We start from the raw sequence: 21,327 nt of genomic DNA, 5'->3' as shown, positions 1-21,327 counted from the left end.
TGTTAATTCACTTTATTTAATCATTCTACTATGTGTGTATGTATAAATATATCAAAACATCACATCATACCCCGTAAACATACACAATTATTTGTCAATTAAAAATAAAATGGCCCAGGTGTGGTGGCTCATGCCTGCAATTCATCCCAGCACTTTAAGGGCCTATGAGTCCGAGACCGACCTGGGCAACACAGTGAGACCCTCTCCCTACAAAAAAATTAAAAATTAGTTGAGCATGGTGGTACACCTGTAGTCACCTACTCAGGACACCTGAGGTGGGAGGATCACTTGAGCCCAGGATTTCAAGGATGTGGTGAGCCGAAATCACATCACTACACTTCAGCCCAGGTGACGGAATAAGACCATGTATAAAATTAAAACAAAAAAAAAATATGATAAAATTAGAATGTAAAATATATAAAATAAATAAAACAAAATGGTCATGAGAATGAACAAATGGTAACTATCCAGATCTACTTGGATGAATCTCACATAATGTGAAATTCTGTTGACACAGTATTTAATGAAAAAAAGGCAAAGTAAATCTGGTGTTTGAGGTCAGGATGGCGGTTACCCTTTGGGTGGAGAGGGGCTTTCCAGTGCTGTTCTTGTTCTGTTGTTTGATCCGGGTGCTGGTTGTGAAAACATATCCACATCCACTTGGATTCACGCACTCTTCTATTTGAACGTTGCACTCCAATGGAAACATTTTAACAACTGAACCTCTATCTAATGCTTGTTTTTTTCCATGGCACCATACTCCTTTCCTGGCTGACAGGTATTGGCAGCGGCTGCTGCCATCACATAGGCTGCAGCAGGGAGGCACCTGCAGCAGGGAGGCGCAATGGGAGCTGCACACTCCATGGATCCAGGTGCTTCCAGGTGCCACTGCTGCTGCCCAAATCTCGGCGGCAGATTCAGACCTCCTGCTGCACAGAGCAGGCAGGAGCCCTGCCCTCTTTGGTGGGGCTGCAGCTGCCCAAGCCGCAGCTGTGGATGCAACCTACCTGGGCTCTTAGGGGGGCCGAGAACAGGCAGGATCCACCTGCCTGGGTGTAGCTGCAGCCACCCAACTGGAGGCTGCAGACCTGGGCCTCCTGCTCCACAAAGCAAGCAGGAGCTGGGGACAAGCAGGAGCCCCTAACAAGTTAGCAGGGCAGCCCTCCCAGGTGCAGGACCTGGGCATCTCTGCAGCCTGCATTCTAGGGCGGGGAAGCCTCCCCATCACTGCAGACTCAGAGGTGTCTTCCACTGCCTGGACGCTCTCTTCTCCCAGCACCTGCTTCGATCTGGGAATGCGGTTGGAGCCACACCCCAGGGGCCATGAATGGCAGAGTCAGATTCCTGGGCAGAAAGGGGTGGGTCCCCGGTGAGGCCACTCCTGGCCTGAAGTCTGGGAACCGGCTGCCAGTCCCCAGGACTGGAGTGGGGACTTGTGGTGCCCCCTCCCTGCTGCCCATGGCCATGCATGGAGCAATCAGCATGCACTTCACCCCCTCTGAGGTCTATAAAAGCCCCTGTCTCAGCCAGAGCTGGAAAGAGGATAGAGAGAGGAAGGGATGACCAGCTGTAGAGAGAAGCTACCCTCTCTACTGATAACTAGAGATAACGGGACAAACAATAGCAGAGAGGAGCAACCTTCTTTCCCCAGGGCCTCCTCTCTGCTGAGAGTTGAACACTGCAGAGACGACCTGCCTACAGAGAGAAGCTACTCATTTCGGGTCTCTTGTGAACTGTTTTAATACTCAATAAAGCTCTTTATCTTGTTCACCTTCCACTTGTCTTCGTACCTCCTGGACGCAGGACAAGAACTCAGGTAAAGGTGCCACCAGCCACAGAAGTTTTTGGGCAGAAAAGTGACACCCCAAAGATCCCGTAAGAGTATGACACAGAGGATGGCATGGAATGGGGCATATTAAAGTGCCAGACTTGCTGTCCAAGACTGGGCTCAAGCCCTGACTTAACCACTACCTACCATCTTCCCTCCCAGCACTCACCTGAAACGTGGGCGCTAATTTCTCCTTTGCAGGGTATGTGTGTAACAAAGAAATGAGAAACTAACATGTAAAAACATACTAATAACATACTAAGAGCCCATGTTATCTGAGCACCGAGGCTGCACCATGTTCTCCCCATTCCTTTCAACAAGTCTGAAGCTGAAGGATTCTCCCTATTTTATAGCCAAGGAGCCAAGGCTCAGTGCAGTGAAGAGATACACAGCTCCTAAGAGCTAAGCTGGGTTTACATCCAGGTCTGTCTGATCCAAAGTAAGAGCTCTATCCAGGACCGCCAGGAGGAACTGGGAGAGCCTGCCAGAAGCCATGAGGCCCGTCTCTCCCCAGCGCCTTCTGTTCTGGGGAAAAATCAAGACACAAAGGTCATAATGGCTTTGAACTCCAGAATCCTTCACCCCACTCATTTCCAGCAAAGTTCCAGGAACCCTAGGTCTCCTGCTTCTCCCCAGCCTTGTTAAGCCTATGGCTCAGTGTTCATTTTCCACAGTGATAAACCAGGGTCTGCTGAGAATGTGGCTACTTAAGCCGGGTGTGGTGGCTCACACCTGTAATCCCAGCACTTTGGGAGGCTGAGGCGGGCAGATCACCTGAGGTCAGGAGTTTGAGAACAGCCTGACCAATATGGAGAAATCCCATCTCTACTAAAAATACAAAATTAGCTACGCATGGTGGCACATGCCTGTGATCCCACCTACTCAAGAGGCTGAGGCAGGAGAATCGCTTGAACTCGGAAGGCAGAGGTTGTGGTAAGACGAGATGACACTATTGCACTCCAGCCTGGGCAACAAGAGGGAAACTCTGTCTCAAAAAAAAAAAAAAAAAAGAGGGAGCTAATTCAGACTCCCAAACAATTCCTGGCATATCAAAACAGACTTGTAGACGGCTCCTGCCCCAGTCCCTGACTTACTCTGAGAAGCAGAACACTTTATCAAATTAACCATACAAGTACACATGTGTCCCAGTTCCCCATGCCAGCATCTGTATCAGTCAGCTTCTGCTGTATAACAAACAATACTTTTATTATTCTGACTCTGATGAGCTGTGCAGTTCCTCCAGTCTGGGCCAGATCAGGTGAGGCTGGATGGTTTAGGGTGGCCTTACTCACATGTCTGGAGTCTCAATCAGAACACCCCCACTCCTGTACTCCCATCCTGAACTCAGGCCCTCTGCCCCTCAGCACTATTTAGGTAACTCCCTCTTGCTTGCCACACTAGCCTGGGAAACACCAGGCCTGGATCAATCCTCATGACCAAGTTCCACAAACGCATGATCAAACAGCAGCTGGGACCCAGAACCACCTGAGTGGCAATCGATCTCCTTCCATGTGGGCTCTCCCTCATTGTCCCCATGGTGGCCAGGAGCTGTGTCAAATCTGACTCTTCCTTTCTCTGAGCAGATGACTGGCCTCATGGTAACCCCTGCTTCACTTCAAAGTTCGTGTTCCCTCTGACACATTTTATATTGATTGGGTTTGTTTCTGTCTGCTCTGTAGAATTTAAGCTCCATGAGAATAAGGTGGTTTCTGATTTCTGAGATAGGGTCTTGCTCTGTCACCCAGGCTGAGTAGAGAGGCACAACCACAGCTCAAGAGGTCCTCCCACCTCAGCTTCCTGAGTAGCTGGGACTGCAGGCGTGTACCATAAGGTCGGCTAAAGTGCTTTGAGAGTCTAGCTCTGTCACTCAGGCTCGAGTAGAGTGGCAGGATCTCAGGCTCAGTACAAACTCCGCCTCCCAGGTACAAGTGATTCTCCTGCCTCAGCCTCCCGAGTAGCTGGGACTACAGGCATGTGCCGCCACCACATCCAGCTAATTTTTTCTATTTTTAGTAGGTAACAGTCTGTATCTCCTAACTTCGTGATCTGCCCACCTCCACCTCCGAAAGTACTGGGATTACATACAGGTGTGAGCCACCACAGTCAGCCTGGTTTTAAAATTGTTTGTAGAGATAGTGTTTCATCATGTTGCCCAGGATGGTCTCAAACTCCCAGGCTCAAATGATCCTCCTACCTCGGCCTCCCAAAATCACAGGCATGAGCCACCACACCTGGCCTGGTTTCTGTACTTTAACTGTGGTATCTTCAGCATTAGAACCATGCTTGGCATGTGGGGGCAGGGTTGGAAGGACCCTCATTAAGTGTGGTTTTGTGTGTGAGTGTTTTTGTTTTTTGTGTTTTTTTTTTTTTGAGACAGGGTCTCACTCTGGTTGCCCAGGCTGGAATACATTGGCATGATCTCAGCTCACTGTAGCCTCAACCTCCTGGACTCAGGTGATTCTCCCACCTCAGCCTCCTGAGTAGCTGGGACTAAAGGTACATGCCACCATGCCCAGCTAATTTTTTTTTTTTTTTAAGTAGAGACACGATTTCACCATGTTGCCCAAGCTGGTCTCGAACTCCTGGACTCAATTTGCCCACAATTTGCCCACGTTGGCCTCCCAAAGTGTTGAGATTACAAATGTCAGACACCACACCTGGCCTAGTAAATATTTATTTAATGCATGAACAAAAGAACAACCCAAGTGCTCAGAGCTTAGTGAGAACGGTGTGTTAAGCTTATACTTACCCGCAGCCGCTCTGTTCTCTATAGCCTCCTCCCTCCAGGACAGGAAAGGGCTTTGTGGCAGCCCCTGAGAAGGAGCAAAACCTCAGGCAGGAGAGGCATGGGGTACAAGCTCCTGGAGCCTCACAGGCCAGTGAGCTCCAAGTGTAGCCAGCAGACACCCTGCATGTGCATCACCCACTGGTGGCACTTAAAAATCCCTTTCTCCAGGCTCCACCCCAGGTGCCTGACTCAGAGGGCCCAGGAACTTGCGTATTTAGCCTGCAACATGCTGCATTTGAGTGTGACAAAGTTGTTCCACAGAGTCTTGGTGTAAGCTCTAGGAGACAAGGCAATGCCATCCCCATCCACACTATATGAGACACAGGTCATCCACCAATTCTGTCAGCCTTGCGGTGGGTGGGTGACCAAGGCCTGTAGGGAACAGCCAGTGACAGAGCCTGGAAAAGAAGCTGGAGAGGAGACAGGCTCCAGGCTGATAAATCACAAAAGCTCAGGGCATGAGTTAGGTATAGTTCATCCATGAAACCTGCAAGAGCCTATGGCCCAGCCACATGCACACCACAGCCATGTGCCCATCCCATGAAATCGGCTGCTGAAAACCTCACTTCCTCATTTAAACCTTCTTGGACTTGGCATCTTCCCTGCTTTAATCCCCAGTGGCTCTTCCCAACTACCCGCCAAGCACTGTGTTCTGTAACTGCTGCCACAATTAAGGATTTAGGGCTACAAGGGTAGAGGCTCTGGCCTGTCCCACCCTCCTGCTCAGCCTTGGCCACTGAGGCAAGGGCCAGGCAAAGCCCTAAGGCACCAACCCATTGTCCTCCTCTGCCCCCAGTCTCTGCCCACCGCCACCCCACCTCATGGCCAAGAGTACTCGTAGCTTTGCAGAGATGCCCACTGGGTGCAGGGATGAGAGAAACTGCTCAAGGATCACTGGGCCCCTGTACAGGAACGGGGTCAAAGGCCCAGGCCTGGGCTGTGCAGTTAAGGCTGGCCTCTGAGGATGAGCATCCAGGTCCCAACATCCCAGAAAGGGCCCATGGGCCACCAGGGAATCATGGGCAGGGCCCAGGAGAGAGGTAGAGTCCAGACCAGCACAAAGAGAAAGACAATTTTTATTCTTCCAAAAATAAATGCACCAAGAGGGGTTGAGCACAGGAGCACCCCTGGCCATGCCCCCCATCCTAAGCAGGGTCTGAGATGAGGCCAGGCCTGACCTGGGCTTGGGAGAAGCTGACTGGGCTCCCTGTGGCCTATGGGAGGGAACCAGGCAGGCCTGGATGTGGGGCTTAGCTGTTAGCACCAGAAGCCACCCACAGCTGGGCTTGGCGACAGGGCAGCACATGACCTTGTTGCCTCCACCTGAGAGTCTGGGGAGGGGCTGGTGGCAGAAGGCTCCCTGCAGGAGGTCACCTGAGTGACACTCAAATTCACAGACCCCCTCTGCACCCCCAACCCCTGTAAACATGAGAATGGGCTCGTGACCCGTCCCAGCACCTCAGGACAAGATGAGGGTCCGAGATGTGTGGCTGGGCTTCAGGCGGCCCAGGAGCTGCCGGGCTTTCTCCTGCATGAAGAGCTGGTCCCTGGTCCCCCCGCAGGCCACCGTCTTCCAGGCACTGGACATCTGGGAGGAGGCAAGAGGATCACCACCCAGGCAGGGACTATGTGCTCCCAACAGACCCTAGTGACCCTGGCCAGGGAAGGGTGGAGTTGAGTCTCCCTTCCCTAGAAGCCAGAGCCTTCTTTTTCTCTCTCCAGATTCCTGGTGACTCTGGACAAGTCACTCCCTGGCTGTGGGCTTCCTCAGCTGAAAAGCAGGAGGCTAGACAAGGACACACGGCCATGCACTGCCCCCCACACCTGCCAAAGGCAGCACCAGTATCTCAAGGAGAAGCCATAGCCAGGAGGAGTACTGAGATGGGTCAGCAGCCTTAAGACAGCCCCTGCCTGGGGGCAGACATGCACTAAGCAAACCAAATACAAAGATGACTTAGTTACAAGTGAAACCCAGCCCATAAGAGAGAACAGCAGGGTGTCTCTCTACGGTCCGTGGGGTCAAGGAAGGCTTCCCCAAGGACACGGCATTGAGACTGAGTGAAGAGTAAGTTAAGCAAACGCAGCCACAGAAAGGTAGCAGGAAGAGGAACAGGCAGAGGAATAGCCTACGCAAAGGCCCTGAGCTAAGAAGCTGGCACTGCAGGACCCCCAGGGATGGCCGGCACTCACAGGGGCAGGTGTTGTGAAGTGGCTTCGGGGCTTCTGGGCCACTGCTGCCTTCTCGGGCTTGGCCTGCAAGAAGCCCTGGTTGAGCAGGCTGTTGTCTTCTTTGATACCTGACAGGGTGAGGCTGGAGGAGCTTGAAGGGGCAGTTGTTGGCTGAAACCAAACCCCAGTCAAAGAGTCACCTTTTGCCACAAACTGGTAGAGGGAACGAAAAACCCCATAATCCCACCCCAGCACCACCACCTGGTTGCTGGGACCTGGAAGACGATACACACTTTTCTAAAGAACTTAATCCTGCTCTAAAGTTCTTTTTTTAAAAAAAAAAAAATCAAGTAAAAAAAAAAAAAACACTTACGTGCATTTCAGAGCCCGATTCAGTGATGTCTTAAGACACAGTCAGGGCCGGGCGCGGTGGCTCAAGCCTGTAATCCCAGCACTTTGGGAGGCCGAGGCGGGTAGATCACGAGGTCAAGAGATCAAGACCAACCTGGTCAACATGCTGAAACCCCGTCTCTACTAAAAATACAAAAACTTAGCTGGGCATGGTGGCGCGTGCCTGTAATCCCAGCTACTCAGGAGGCTGAGGCAGAAGAATTGCCTGAACCCAGGAGGCAGAGGTTGCAGTGAGCCGAGATCGCGCCATTGCACTCCAGCCTGGGTAACAAGAGCAAAACTCCGTCTCAAAAAAAAAAAAAAAAAAAAAAAAAAAAGACACAGTCAGGCACTTAGGGGCACATGAGCACTGGGATAGGTGCCATGCAGCCCCCAGGCCATAATAACATAATCAATAAATGTAGAGTATTCCTAAGCATTATCAAATAATAACACACTCAATAATGAATGATGCCTTTATCACATGAAGCCTCGGGAGGAGCCAAGGTTGCTTCCTAGTTTTCCTGGGCCCAGAAACATCCAAAAGCATCATCAAGATGTGGCTTCAACCACCAAGCACAGCAGAGTTGCATGAAGCACCTCCCAAGCCTTTCTGGGCTCCCTGCTCTGCTTGGCACTGGGCCTTCCTGACTTAGGCTTGGCATCCCTTTTATAGGCAAAAAAAAAAAAAAAACGGGCTCAGGGAACCTGAAAGATCCCAAAAGAGCAGTGATGGTGTCAGAATTCAAACCCAGGCCACTTGACTCTCAGTCTGTGCTCTTCACCTCCTGCAGTGACTTCTTTCTTTGTAGTAATCTGGCTGCGGTGCACGTAAGTCCCCAGCCTGTCAGGGATCCCTGGCCAGGCCAAATGAGGGCAGCCGTTTACTTGAAAGATCAGGCAGCGCTTGACCTCTGTTCATGATGCCACTGTGCCTCTCACTGCCTCCCCACTCTGAGCCAGAGCGAGCCAGCTCACCCCATTGTGAGCAGAGAAGGATCAGCAGCACAGAATGGCTTCTGGGGACTCAGACTCTGCACAAGCAACAGCCCCCTTCCTGAGGTCGACCTGACTGTAGCACCTGGCACAGCGAGTGCACTGGCCTGGGGGCCAAACGGCACTCATCCTAGGGCCGATGTGCCCAAGTTCCTGGCTGTGCCTTAAGACACATCACTAGGCCAGGCGCTGTGGCTCACACCTGCACTTTGGGAGGCTGAGGTGGATGGAACACCTGAGGTCAGGGGTTTAAGCCCAGCCTGACCAACATGGAGAAACCTCATCTCTACTAACAATACAAAATTAGCCAGGCATGGTGGCACATGCCTGTAGTCCCAGCTACTTGGGAGGCTGAGACACGAAAATCACTTGAACACGGGAGGCAGAGGTTGCAGTGAGCCAAGATCACGCCATTGCACTCCAGCCTGGGCAACAAGAGCAAAACTCTGTCTCCAAAAAAAAAAAAAAAAAAAAAAAAAAAGACACATCACTGACCTCACTGACCCTCTCTAGGGTCACTCCCATGAACAGAATGCAAAGGAGGGTGCTGGAGACCCAGACCCATTGGTTTTAAATATATCCTAGCCACTCAACTCTTGCCAAACAAAACCTTCTGTGAGAGACAAGCAGAGCTACTGACTAAAGCCAGGAGTGGGTACCCAGATCCACCCTCCCTGCAGAGCCCAGTGTTCTGGAAGCCCAGGAGTGGGTACCCAGACCCACCCTCCCTGCAGAGCCTGAGGGTGGCTGAACCCTTACCAACGACAGAGCCTTGGGCAGTGAGGACATCATCAGCTTCACATCCTCATCCACAATGTCAAGAGCCAGAGACTTCCGGACTTTCTTGACGGGGCTCCGACGCACCTGGAGGTTGGGAGATAGGAGGGGGTTAGGGTGGGTGTCAGGATTCCCATTATCAGCGCCTTGATGGTCATGGCCATTGATGGTCACAAAACCAGGCCCTGCTGCAGTGCAGACTTCAAGCAAGGCCCAGCTAGTGGGGATCTGCTGTGAGAAGAATGGGGGCACTGGGAAAGTTAGGCCCCATGCCCCATTACAAACTGTGCCCAGGGTAGATCCTGTCCTGCCAGGCGCTGCAACCGTGAGCAGGAACAAATGAGCCTCCACCAAAGTGACCTGCCCTCACCCCAAATGGACCAGACACAGCCCCCTCAAACAGGTCCAGCAGAGAATCATTCCAATAACACCTAATATACCACTCACAGGTTTATGGAAGCATAAACCCCTTGGGACAAGCCCTTCTACACTTAATACAAGCAAGGAATGCCCCATCCCTAACCCCGCACCTCACATAAGTAGGTCCAGGGTCTGCTCCAATACGAGGGAGGGGCTCTGAGAACCACAGCCCCCTCCACACAGCAGTGCACCCAGCAGCAGCTGCCATGGCTCAGAACCACCATCCCCACCAAGGAGAGGCCAGGGAGTGCCCTGGAGGTGAGGAGCCAAGATCTGTCCACCTGCGCACAGAGTGCCAGCCCGAGCAAGTCCCATCCTGGCTGACTGCCCACCTCCCCTCCTTACCTAACACCCTTGTACATCCCACCATTCCCAGTTCTCCCTTGAGGAGAGCAGTCTGGGGAAAAAGAGGGATACAAATAGACTTGAAGGAGTCGCCCACTGTCACGAAAGCGAACAATGCAGTGGAAGGGAATCTGGCATAGAATGGAGGGTTGGGACAGTCCCTTCCCTGCCCCCTGCCCAGGAGTCCTTGCAGACTCCACCTCACCTGAATCCATTGCCCCACCCCCAGCTCATGCAGCCTGATACTCAGCCTGGCGCCTGGCTGCCTCATCCTGACCGCTCACCTCCATCTAAAGGATTCCCTTGGAACCTCCCTTTCTGTGGCCCTTGGCACCCTGTGAATTCAGTCACAGGTAACTGTCTAGCATCTGACTCCGCCCATTGAACACTAAGGGGTGATCCAGTCTGGGTCTTAATCGCCGCTCAATCCACCACATCCAGCCCAGCCCCACTTCAGCAGGGTCCGAACACAATGTTGCGTAAGTGAGTGAATCCTTTAAAGGGCAGCAGGGGAGGCTCCCAGAGACAACAATGGCCTTGCCTTACCTTATCAGTTTCCTCAAAAACCACCCTGAGAGAGGGGACAAAGGTGACATGCTGTACCCCCATTCTCCCCAGCGCCTCACTTGCTACTACCTGTCTCCAGACGCCTCCCGCTGCCACGGCTCCAACAGCCTCCTGCCCGAGCTGGCAGTGGGGGGCTATCCCACCCCCACCCCACTCACCCCGGACTTCCTCTTCTGCTTGTCGGGCCTGATGTCATCCTCGATGATGAGCTCGATGCCAGCCTCAGAGCGTAGCACCTCCTTCAAGTCCTCCTCCAGGTGAGGGGTCTGCGGCTGTGGGTAGGCATGGGGTAGCCCATGTGAGATACTACACTCAGAGTGCATATGTGTGGGACAGTGGGGCTAACCCAGCTGCAGCTGGGCTATCCTGGGTAAGGCAGGAAGGAGGCCTGATGCCAGGATGTTGATCTCACACATGTAATTCACCACTAACTGCTGCCTTGGATAAGCAGCTGATGACCTTGATTCCTGGGGTCCTGCCATGGCTAGGAGCAGCCCAGAGACGCATAGTAACCCTCACACAGCCCTGTGTGATAACTGTCATTTTACTCAGGTAGAAACAGAGGCTCAGAGATCAAGAGCCTGGCCCACAGCCACACAGCTGCTGAATTAGGACCCAGACAGCTCAAAGCCCAGGCTCACTCAACCCTTTGTTCCACACTAATGGGGGCTCTCAAACCCATTTCCCTTTCTCAGGCCTGGGGGTTCCAAGGACCTCTCCAGCTTCAGGCAGCAGAGAACAGGGGAGGGAGGGTGCTAATAAGAGTGAAAGGTGTGAAGCACAGCAAATGCTCAGAAGTCCCACAAAAAGCCCCTGCATACTTTAATTACAGCTGCCAAGCAGGGTCCCTGGAAAGCCTGCTTGACTCCATCGCAGGCCCAGGAGAGCCTCAGCCCCCAGCCACCTTGGGCTTCACAGGACGCTCCACACAGCAGAGAGAGCAGGGGATCCACTGCAGACCCTGTCCACAGTCCAGTGCTTCCACAACCATGCCTTTCTCTCACCCTCCACTGATTTCTAAGACACCTGAATGTTACAGAAAGCCCAAGGTGCCAACTCCTTTTTTCACAGAGAAAATACAACCACCCCATCAACTGGGAAGAGTAGGGGGGAGAAGGGCAGCCTGCACACTGTGGGGAATAACCAAGAGGAGCTTTCCAGTGCTCTTTAGGGAACCAGGAGTTGGTCAGAAGACAGGCCAGAGCAGCAACCTGCCACTTCTCTGAACCACGCACAGTGTTATCTTTGCCTGAAATTGTTTTAGCTGTAATGTTTCACATCAGTCACCCCCATCCTGAGGCTGAGTGTCACAGGATACCACCATGTCTTCAGATGCTCAGGAACAGTCAGAGGAGGTGACAAGGAACAGCCTCCATTTCCCCATGTATACTATCAGGATCTCTGCCTCTTCTCAGGAGGAAGAATCAAGTGAGACATCAGAGAGAAGGGTCCTGTGGATTGAACATGGTTGGATAAACCCAAGAGACCCCACTGTGCAGAGATCCGTGGCAGCGACCACACCACATACCAGGGGCTTCAGGGGTCCATACTTCTCCAGGGCATTCTTGAAAGGGGTTGGCGTGTGGGGAGTGTTGTCCATGGAGTACTTCTGATCTGGGGTTACAAACCTGCCAGGGGCCAGAGCAGGGGAATTAGTGACAAGAAAGGGGCTGACACCAGGCACTCTGCTACCCAGGCTCCACCCTCCCCCAATCTGACCTTTGGCCCAGCACAGGTTCTCTTCCCATCCCTCTCCCCACCCTGCAGGTCAAAGTCAGGGGCTCAGGGGAAACAGAAGGAACAGGAGAATCTAAGAGGGGCCAGGAGCACCAGAGGGGTGGCAGAGAGCTAAGAATGCTACTCTGTCACGGTCCAGGCTTGGGAGTTTCCAGAAAACAAGGTAGCCCATGGCCACACTTCAGGAACAGTAAGATGGGCACGGATCAAGGCGGGAACCCAGGAAGATCCCATCCCTGCCCAGCTCTCCATGGAGAGCCTGTCGTAAGCAGGATGGTGGCAGCACAATGAGGGAAAGGCAGGGCAAGAGGCAAGGCCAGTGTCTCCCCAGGTCTCCCAAGAGTTCACTGAAGTGATGGACACACAGAGGGAACCCTTCAGCAGAGCAGAGAGGAACCCAGGACGGTCTGGTCCAGAAGCAGAATTGTAAGATGCTTCTATGAGATGTGGACCCGCCATGGGTGATTTCTGCCTGCCCCTGGAGTGGGGATCAGAAGAGGCACCTCATGCCCCACAGAATCAGGGCTTGTGGTACGGGGCTGGGCCAAGCTGGCTGTGGGCAAATGTCAAATGTCAGCTCTGATGGAAGCTACCAGGTTCCACAAACACAAGCCCTTAGGCTAGTACGTGACCTTAGTCACCTGGAGATGCCACCATGGCTGACTCTCGTGGCATAACCAGGGCATTTAAAGGATGAGAGAAACACCCCAAGTAGCCAGGGACTCAAGTGAAGAGGCCAACTCCTAGACACTGCAGCCTGGGGCCTGGCTGCCTCCACTTCCCGCAGCTGGCCAGCCACTCCATGGGGAGATAAAAAGCTAGAACAAGCGCAGACCATTCTTTTCTTCCTTCCTCAGCACCTAGAGATTAGGCAGGATCCACAGTCTCTTCCCAAACCCTTGTTATCCCCCACCTGGGACACAGAGATCCCCCTCTGTAAGGAAGAGTGAAGACAGATAAGCAACAGGTCAAATATACACATCTCACAGTTCAAACCACAACTCAAAGAGGGGAATCTGAGCCACTCAAGCATCTCCATGGGACACAGCATTTCTAAGAAACATCAGAAAGTTCCAGAACCTCTCTAATTTGTGGCATCAACAAGGACTAACAGCACAGATCACACATGGCCAAAGGCAGTGGCTCACACCTGCAATCCATGAGAGGATCATCTGAGGCCATGAGTTCAATAACAGCCTGGATAACAGAGAAACTCCATCTCTACTAAAAATTAAAAAAATCAGCCAGGCATGGTGTTCCCTGTAGTCTCAGCTACTCAGGAGGCTGTGGCAGGAAGATCATGCAAGCCCAGAATTTGAGGCTGCAGTAAGCCTTGACTGCACCACTGAACTCCAGCCTGGGTGAAGAAGAGAGACCTTATTTCACAAAAAAAAGAGTATATACACACATTAGAAAATGCAAGGAGGCCAGGCACGGAGGCTCAGGCCTGTAATCCCACCAATTTGGGAGGCCAAAGTGGGCAGATCACCTGAGGTCAGGAGTTTGAGATAAGCCTGACCAAAATGGCGAAACTGTGTTTCTACTAAAAATACAAAACTTAGGCTGGGCGCAGGGGCTCATGCCTGTAATCCCAGCACTTTGGGAGGCCGAGGCAGGTGGATCACGAGGTCAAGAGATTGAGACCATCCTGGTCAACATGGTGAAACCCCATCTCTACTAAAAATACAAAAAATCAGCGGGGCATGGTGGTGCGTGCCTGTAATCCCAGCTACTCAGGAGGCTGAGGCAAGAGAATTGCCTGAACCCAGGAGGCGGAGCTTGCGGTGAGCCGAGATCGTGCCATTGCACTCCAGCCTGGGTAACAAGAGCGAAACTCCGTCTCAAATAAAAAAAAATAAAAAATAAAAAAATACAAAACTTAGCCAGGCTTGGTGGCAGGCACCTGTAAATCCCAACTACTCGGGAGGCCAAGGAAGGAGAATCACTCGAACCTGGGAAACAGAGGTTGCAACGGGCCAAGATTGCACCATTGATTGCACGGAAGACAAGAGAGATATTCTGTCTCAAAAAAAATTTTTTTTTTGTAGAGACATGGTCTCCCTATGTTGTTGCCCAGGCTGGTCTTAAACTCTAGTCTCAAATGATCCTCCCACCTCAGCCTCCCAAGTGCTGGGATTTTAAGTGTGAGCCATTGAGCCAGACACTGGAGACTGATTTGACTAAGGGATTCACAAATCTTTTCCTAAAATTATGTATCATTATCAGGGCTAAAATTCCTGAGCTTATTTCTGAATCACAAAATAAAAGTGACTTCCTCCTCCAGCAAATATATTAAGCAGAGGAATAGATATTTAAGCAACTGTCTCTATCTGGAATTTAGAATCATGATGACCCAAGTAGGTAAACTTATTTACAAGCACCTCCATGAAAGCAGGTTAGCGAGCAACCTGTACAGGCATCCAGACAGAAAACGCTGTGTTCTGTAAGCTCAGCAGGAATGTGGCCTCCACTCCTGACACAGAGACTGGGACACTTTCGTCCCATACATAGGCTGCTCAAACACAACAAATTTGCACTTGAAACCTTACAAAGGGAAAGAGATTATGTTTTTCAGGCTAATTTGGACTATCTCCATTCCTAAGATAGAAAATTATCAAATGCAGGCCAGGTGCAGGAGCTCACATTTATAATCCCAGCATTTTGGGAGGCTGCGGCAGGAGGATCACTTTGAGGCCAGTTTAAGACCAGCCCATTATTGCCGGGCACGGTGGCTCAAGCCTGTAATCCCAGCACTTTGGGAGGTCGAGGCGGGTGGATCACAAGGTCAAGAGATCGAGACCATCCTGGTCAACAGGGTGAAACCCCGTCTCTACTAAAAATACAAAAAATTAGCTGGGCATGGTGGCGCGTGCCTGTAATCCCAGCTACTCAGGAGGCTGAGGCAGGAGAATTGCCTGAACCCAGGAGGCGGAGTGTGGTGAGCTGAGATCAGGCCATTGCACTCCAGCCTGGGTAACAAGAGCGAAACTCCGCCTCAAAAAAAAAAAAAAAAAAAAAAAAAGACCAGCCCAAGCAAAGTAGCAAGACCTCACCTCTTAAAAAATTTTAATTAGTTGAGCATGGTGGCATGCACCTGTAGTGCCAGGTACTTAGGAGGCTGAGGCAGGAGGATCACAAAAAAGGAAACTGTTATTTCAAGGGTGCTCCCTCCCCACTGTTCCACCAGTGGTCCTGAGGCCCATGGTGTGGCATTGCAGCACTCACGCAGCATGTTTCTGGTGCAGGGGTGTCTTGTCCCGGTGCAGTGGTGTGGTGACCACCACCTTCTGGCTACACACTGGGGTGGATGTCAGTGAGGGGCTCTCCAACTCCAATGTGTCCTGTTTATTCCAGAAGTTCAGAAACTGCCGAAGAAGAGAGAGGGAACAAGACAAAATGATGACCTGCGTGTGGACTCTTGAGGCCTCAGCGGGTCATGGGAAGAGACCCCTGAGTCCCTCCCCCAGAACATCTGCTCTCTGACACTGAGATGCCCTCCTGACCCACCAGACACCAGAGAACAAGGACTGAGACAGATCGATGGCAGGAGGCCACCAAGCAGGTTCACACAGACCTCTGCACTTCTGTCACCCTAATACCAGCTTTTGCCATCTCTACCCTTGAGTGCTGACAAGGCAGTTAAAGCACAGGAAGCCAACTGCAGGACAGCGACTCCTTCACAGAAGAAATAAAACTAGCTCTGGCTGGGCGCGGTGGCTCAAGCCTGTAATCCCAGCACTTTGGGAGGCCGAGGCGGGTGGATCACAAGGTCGAGAGATCGAGACCATCTTGGTCAACATGGTGAAACCCCGTCTCTACTAAAAATACAAAAAATTAGCTGGGCATGGTGGCGCGTGCCTCTAATCCCAGCTACTCAGGAGGCTGAGGCAGGAGAATTGCCTGAACCCAGGAGGCGGAGGTTGCGGTGAGCCGAGGTCGCGCCATTGCACTCCAGCCTGGGTAACAAGAGCGAAATGCCGTCTCATTTAAAACAAAACAAAACAAAACAAAACAAAAAAACAAAAAAAACTAGCTCTGAACTGACCTGTGAAGGTACAGGGCATGTGATAGCTGTAGAGATGCTGGTGGCAGAGGGGTTACCAATTGGAGAGCACCTTCTCTTGCCAGGGCTAAGTATTTCTTTTTTTTTAATTATTTATTATTTTTTTTTTTTAATTTTTTTTTTTTTTTGAGACAGAGTTTCGCTCTTCTTACCCAGGCTGGAGTGCAATGACACGATCTTGGCTCACCGCAACCTCCGCCTCCTGTGTTCAGGCAATTCTCCTGCCTCCGCCTCCTGAGTAGCTGGGATTACAGGCACGCGCCACCATGCCCAGCTAATTTTTTGTATTTTTTTAGTAGAGACGGGGTTTCACCATGTTGACTGGCATGGTCTCGATCTCTCGACCTCGTGATCCACCCGCCTCGGCCTCCCAAAGTGCTGGGATTACAGGCTTGAGCCACCGCACCCGGCCCTTCTTTTTTTTTTTTAAAGACGGGGTTTCACCATGATGACCAGGCTGGTCTTGAACTCCTGACCTCAGGTGATCCACCCACCTCGGCCTCCCAAAGTGCTAGGGATTACAGGTGTGAGCCACCGCGGCCAGAAACACTAAGTATTTCACACAAATAATTTCATTTAGCTCCCACAAATCCTGAGACATAGGTACCATTACTACCCCCTTTTACAGATAAGAAAACCAAGGCTTAGAGGTTTTGAATCTTGCACTGAGTAACAGAGGTGAGACTCATATCTAGATCTAAACCACCATCCATCCTTTGAAGCACCCCCTCTCTTCCCTTCCTGCCCTGAAAGTGCTATAATAGAGAGCCATCTGCAACCCTCAGGGCCTCTACCCTAAATGGGGTCTCTGGAGCAGGGCAGCCACTGTACTCCATCATCCTGAGCTTCCCAAATAGCAGCTCAGGGCCCCGCTGTCTTCCTTCTCCAGCCAGCAGCCCTCACTTGGAGCATGCTAAAGGCTGACCTGCACCTCCCTCAAATTTACATCCTTAAGTCCCAATTCTCAGCACCTCAGAGTGGGACTGTATTAATAATTGGAGACAGGGCCTTCATTTTTTTACTTTATTTTATTATTTTTTTTTCAGAGATGGGATTTCACCATGTTGGCCAGGTTGGTCTCGAACTCCTGACCTCAGGTGTTTCATCCACCTTGGCCTCCCAAAGTGCTGGGATTACAGATGTAAGCCACCGCGTCCAGCTGAGATAGGGGCTTTAAAGGGGTAAGTTAGGCTGGGCACAGTGGCTCATACCTGCAATCCCAGCACTTTGGGAGGACGAGGTGGGTGGATCACCTGAGGTCAGGAGTTCAAGGCCAGCCTGGCCAACATGGTGAAACTCCATCTCTTCTAACAATACAAAAACTAGCCCGGCATGGTGGTGAGCACCTAATCCCAGCTACTCAGGAGGCTGAGGCAGGAGAATTGCTTGAACCCCAGAGGCAGAGGTTACAGGGAGCTGAGAGTGAGGAGAGTGAGACTCCGTCTCATAAATAAATAACACGGTAAGTTACAGCCTGACAAACAAGGTTAAACCACCTCTACTAAAAATACAAAACTTGCCGGGCGCGGTGGCTCAAGCCTGTAATCCCAGCACTTTGGGAGGCCAAGGCGGGTGGATCACGAGGTCAAGAGATCGAGACCATCCTGGTCAACATGGTGAAACCCCGTCTCTACTAAAAATACAAAAAATTGGCCGGGCGTGGTGGCTCACACCTGTAATCCCAGCACTTTGGGAGGCCAAGGCGGGTGGATCACGAGGTCAAGAGATCAAGACCATCCTGGTCAACATGGTGAAACACCGTCTCTACTAAAAATACAAAAATCAGCCGGGCGCGGTGGCTCAAGCCTGTAATCCCAGCACTTTGGGAGGCCGAGGCGGGTGGATCACGAGGTCGAGAGATCAAGACCATCCTGGTCAACATGGTGAAACCCCGTCTCTACTAAAAAAAACACAAAAAAGTAGCTGGGCATGGTGGCACGTGCCTGTAATCCCAGCTACTCAGGGGGCTGAGGCAGGAGAATTGCCTGAACCCAGGAGACGGAGGTTGCGGTGAGCCGAGATCACGCCATTGCACTCCAGCCTGGGTAACAAGAGCGACACTCTGTCTCAAAAAAAAAAAAAAAAAAAAAAATACAAAAAATTAGCTGGGCATGGTGGTGTGTGCCTGTAATCCCAGTTACTCAGGAGGCTGAGGCAGGAGAATTGCTTGAACCCAGGAGGTGGAGGTTGTGGTGAGCCTAGATCGTGCCATTGCACTCCAGCCTGGGTAACAAGAGTGAAACTCCGTCTCAAAAAAAAAAAAAAAAAATACAAAACTTCGGATGAGGCCGGGCGCTGTGGCTCAAGCCTGTAATCCCAGCACTTTGGGAGGCCGAGACGGGTGGATCACGAGGTCGAGAAATCGAGACCATCCTGGTCAACATGGTGAAACCTCGTCTCTACTAAAAATACAAAAAAATTAGCTGGGCATGGTGGCGCGTGCCTGTAATCCCAGCTACTCAGGAGGCTGAGGCAGGAGAATTGCCTGAACCCAGGAGGCGGAGGTTGCGGTGAGCCGAGATCACGCCATTGCACTCCAGCCTGGGTAACAAGAGCGAAACTCTGTCTCAAAAAAAAAACAAACTTCGGATGGGTGAGGTGGCTCATGCCTGTAATCCAGGCACTTTGGGAGGCTGAGGCAGGCGGATCATGAGGTCAGGGGTTCGAGACTAGCCTAGCCAACATAGTCAAATCCTGTCTCTATTAAAAATACAAAAAATTAGGCCAGGCGCGGTGGCTCAAGCCTGTAATCCCAGCACTTTGGGAGGCCGAGGCTGGTGGATCACGAGGTCAAGAGATCGAGACCATCCTGTTAAACCCCGTCTCTACTAAAAAAATACAAAAAATTAGCTGGGCATGGTGGCGTGTGCCTGTAATCCCAGCTACTCAGGAGGCTGAGGCAGGAGAATTGCCTGAATTCTCCGCCTCCTCCAGGAGGCGGGGGTTGCGGTGAGCCAAGGTCGCGCCATTGCACTCCAGTCTGGGTAACAAAAAAGTCAAACTCCGTCTCAAAAAAAAAAAATACAAAAAATTAGCTGGGCATGATGGCAGGTGCCTGTAATCCTAGCTACTCAGGAGGCTGAGACAGGAGACTCACTTGAACCGGGAGGCAGAGGTTGCAGCGAGCTGAGACCACACCACTGCACACATACCCACCCGGGCAACAGTGCGAGACTCCATCTAAAAAAAAAAAAAACACACACAAAAAAAACAAAAAACAAAACAAAACTTTACCAGGCGTGGGTGGCGGGCACCTGTAATCCCAGCTACTCAGAAGCCTGAGGTGGGAGCATTGCTTCAACCCAGGAGGTGGAGACTGCAGTGAGCTGAGATCATGCCATTGCACTCCAGCCTGAGCAACAGTGAGACTATATCTCAAAAAAATAAAATAAAGTGGTAAGTTAAAGTCATTAGAGTGGGCCCTAATCCAGTAACTGGTATCCTTATAATGTTATAAAATAAGAGGTTTTAAAAGAGAATAGATTAGGACAAATGAAAACACAGCAATGAGCCAGCATCTACAAGCCAAGGAGAGAGGCCTCAGAAGAAACCAACGCTGCTACATTTGTTGTCAAAGCCACCCAGTCTGTGGTACTCTGTTAAGCAGCCAGAGCAAACCAATACAGGATTTCTTTCAAAATGCCACTAGCCATCCTGACCCGTGATGACAGGGTGGCCTCCTGCACCAGGCCACCTTAGAACCCTGCTGTCTCCCACAGCCTCACGAGAAGAGCAGACCTAACAAGAGCCAAAGACCTAGGTTATACCTAAGCCCAACAAGGCCCTGTGCCACCCACCACTCCTTGCCCTCAACTCCACACCTCCACTCTGCCCTTCCTTTTCTGTGCCTTTGGTCAAGGTGCTCAAGGAGACCCAGCCCAGACACCTCTCTGCAGGAAAACCAGGTGCCTCCCACGACCTTTATCTCAGAGACCCTGGCACCCATTCCTGGCTCCCCTGAGGCTCTGTGGTGCCTAACAGAGCACCAAGGGGCAACACCTGTAACAGTGAGTGCTCAGTGACTTTACAATTGCTATCACCATGGCACCACCCACACTCTATTCTGATTAATTCATTACAAGCCTATCCGCAGCACTGGCTATCCCAGGTCTTCCCAGCACTGGGGACACCCCATCATCTTTATCTTTGCTCCCCAATGCTAGCAAGTCTGCTATGAAATAGGTTCCATAAATGGACTGAACAAACACAACCGTTCTCTTCTTCCCCTTCATTACCCAGTTACCACCATGCCCCTTTCTCCTCCTCCTGGCAGTCTTCCTGGACTTGCCCACACTAGATACATGTATGCAGCACCGTAAGCCTTCTCCTTCATCCTGCCTCTCACATTTCTAGGTCTTGTTTAGTTAACTGGTCTTCCTATCAGAGCATAAGCTGCATGAGGGCAGAGCCAGGTCTGGTTTGCTCACCCATGCCCCCAGCACTGAACACCAGGTGTCTGTACCAACCCAATAAATAGCCAGAATGGGGTCCACGCACCTGGGAGGGTGAGAAGGGCAGGGTCTTAACAGGTGTGCTCTTGGGGGTGAGGCTGTTACAGGAATCCAGGAAAGACAGACTGGTGCTATTCTCAGTGACAGGGGACAGAGCCACACGCCTCTTCCTCTGCCGCTTGAGCACTGAGGGCGGTGTGCCAATGCCAGAGCCCCCAACTTCAGTGCTGGGGGAGATGGGGATCAGCTCGCCCCGGCTGCTCCGACTGAGGTCTGAGATGGTGTGGCCATCCAGGCGGTACTCGGTCACGCTGGGCACCGGGGTGGCAGGTTGGCGGAGTGGCAGGACCTGCTGCTGATGTGAAGCTTGCGGCTGCACCAGGTTGTTGTTGATACTGTCCTCTGCAGATGGCTCCTCAGGGAGGTCAAATTTACTCAAGTCACACCAAGCATCGGGGTCCTGTCCAGGGAGGGAGGTTAAAATTGCAATTACTCTCCTTTTAATACAAGAGGACTTGTCCATTAAGGGAAATATGTAAGTGTCAAGTATAAACCTACAGCCCAGGACTAATCATTAATAACTCACGCATTTCCTGAGAGTTTTTTATGACTGTACACCTATATTTTCATAGATTCTTTTTTTCCTTAAAAAGACAGGGCGCCGGGCGCGGTGGCTCAAGCCTGTAATCCCAGCACTTTGGGAGGCCAAGGCGGGTGGATCACGAGGTCAACAGATCGAGACCATCCTGGTCAACATGGTGAAACCCCGTCTCTACTAAAGGTGCAAAAAATTAGC

The 21,327-nt window shown here is 51.5% G+C and overlaps 1 protein-coding gene across 2 annotated transcripts in view; it reads right to left on the bottom strand.

Moving 5' to 3' along the window:
• Positions 1–5,674: 5,674 nt before the first annotated feature.
• Positions 5,675–21,327, bottom strand: part of MYBL2 (MYB proto-oncogene like 2) — a 48,476-nt gene continuing 32,823 nt past the window's right edge. For both annotated transcript variants that reach the window (XM_074406561.1, XM_039479583.2), the window contains exons 8-14: positions 20,578–20,991; positions 15,243–15,382; positions 11,809–11,908; positions 10,439–10,552; positions 8,931–9,035; positions 6,807–6,956; positions 5,675–6,204 (exon numbers count right to left, since the gene is read on the bottom strand). In XM_074406561.1, the coding sequence (XP_074262662.1) occupies positions 6,076–6,204; positions 6,807–6,956; positions 8,931–9,035; positions 10,439–10,552; positions 11,809–11,908; positions 15,243–15,382; positions 20,578–20,991 (1,152 nt within the window). In that variant the 3' untranslated portion in view covers positions 5,675–6,075. The remainder of the gene's footprint in view (positions 6,205–6,806; positions 6,957–8,930; positions 9,036–10,438; positions 10,553–11,808; positions 11,909–15,242; positions 15,383–20,577; positions 20,992–21,327) is intronic.

The sequence above is a fragment of the Saimiri boliviensis genome, chromosome 9 (genome assembly GCF_048565385.1).
Source record: "Saimiri boliviensis isolate mSaiBol1 chromosome 9, mSaiBol1.pri, whole genome shotgun sequence".
Classification (NCBI taxonomy): Eukaryota; Metazoa; Chordata; class Mammalia; order Primates; family Cebidae; genus Saimiri; species Saimiri boliviensis.
Note: the sequence above shows the minus strand (reverse complement) of the source record. Positions and strands in the feature narration are given on the sequence as shown.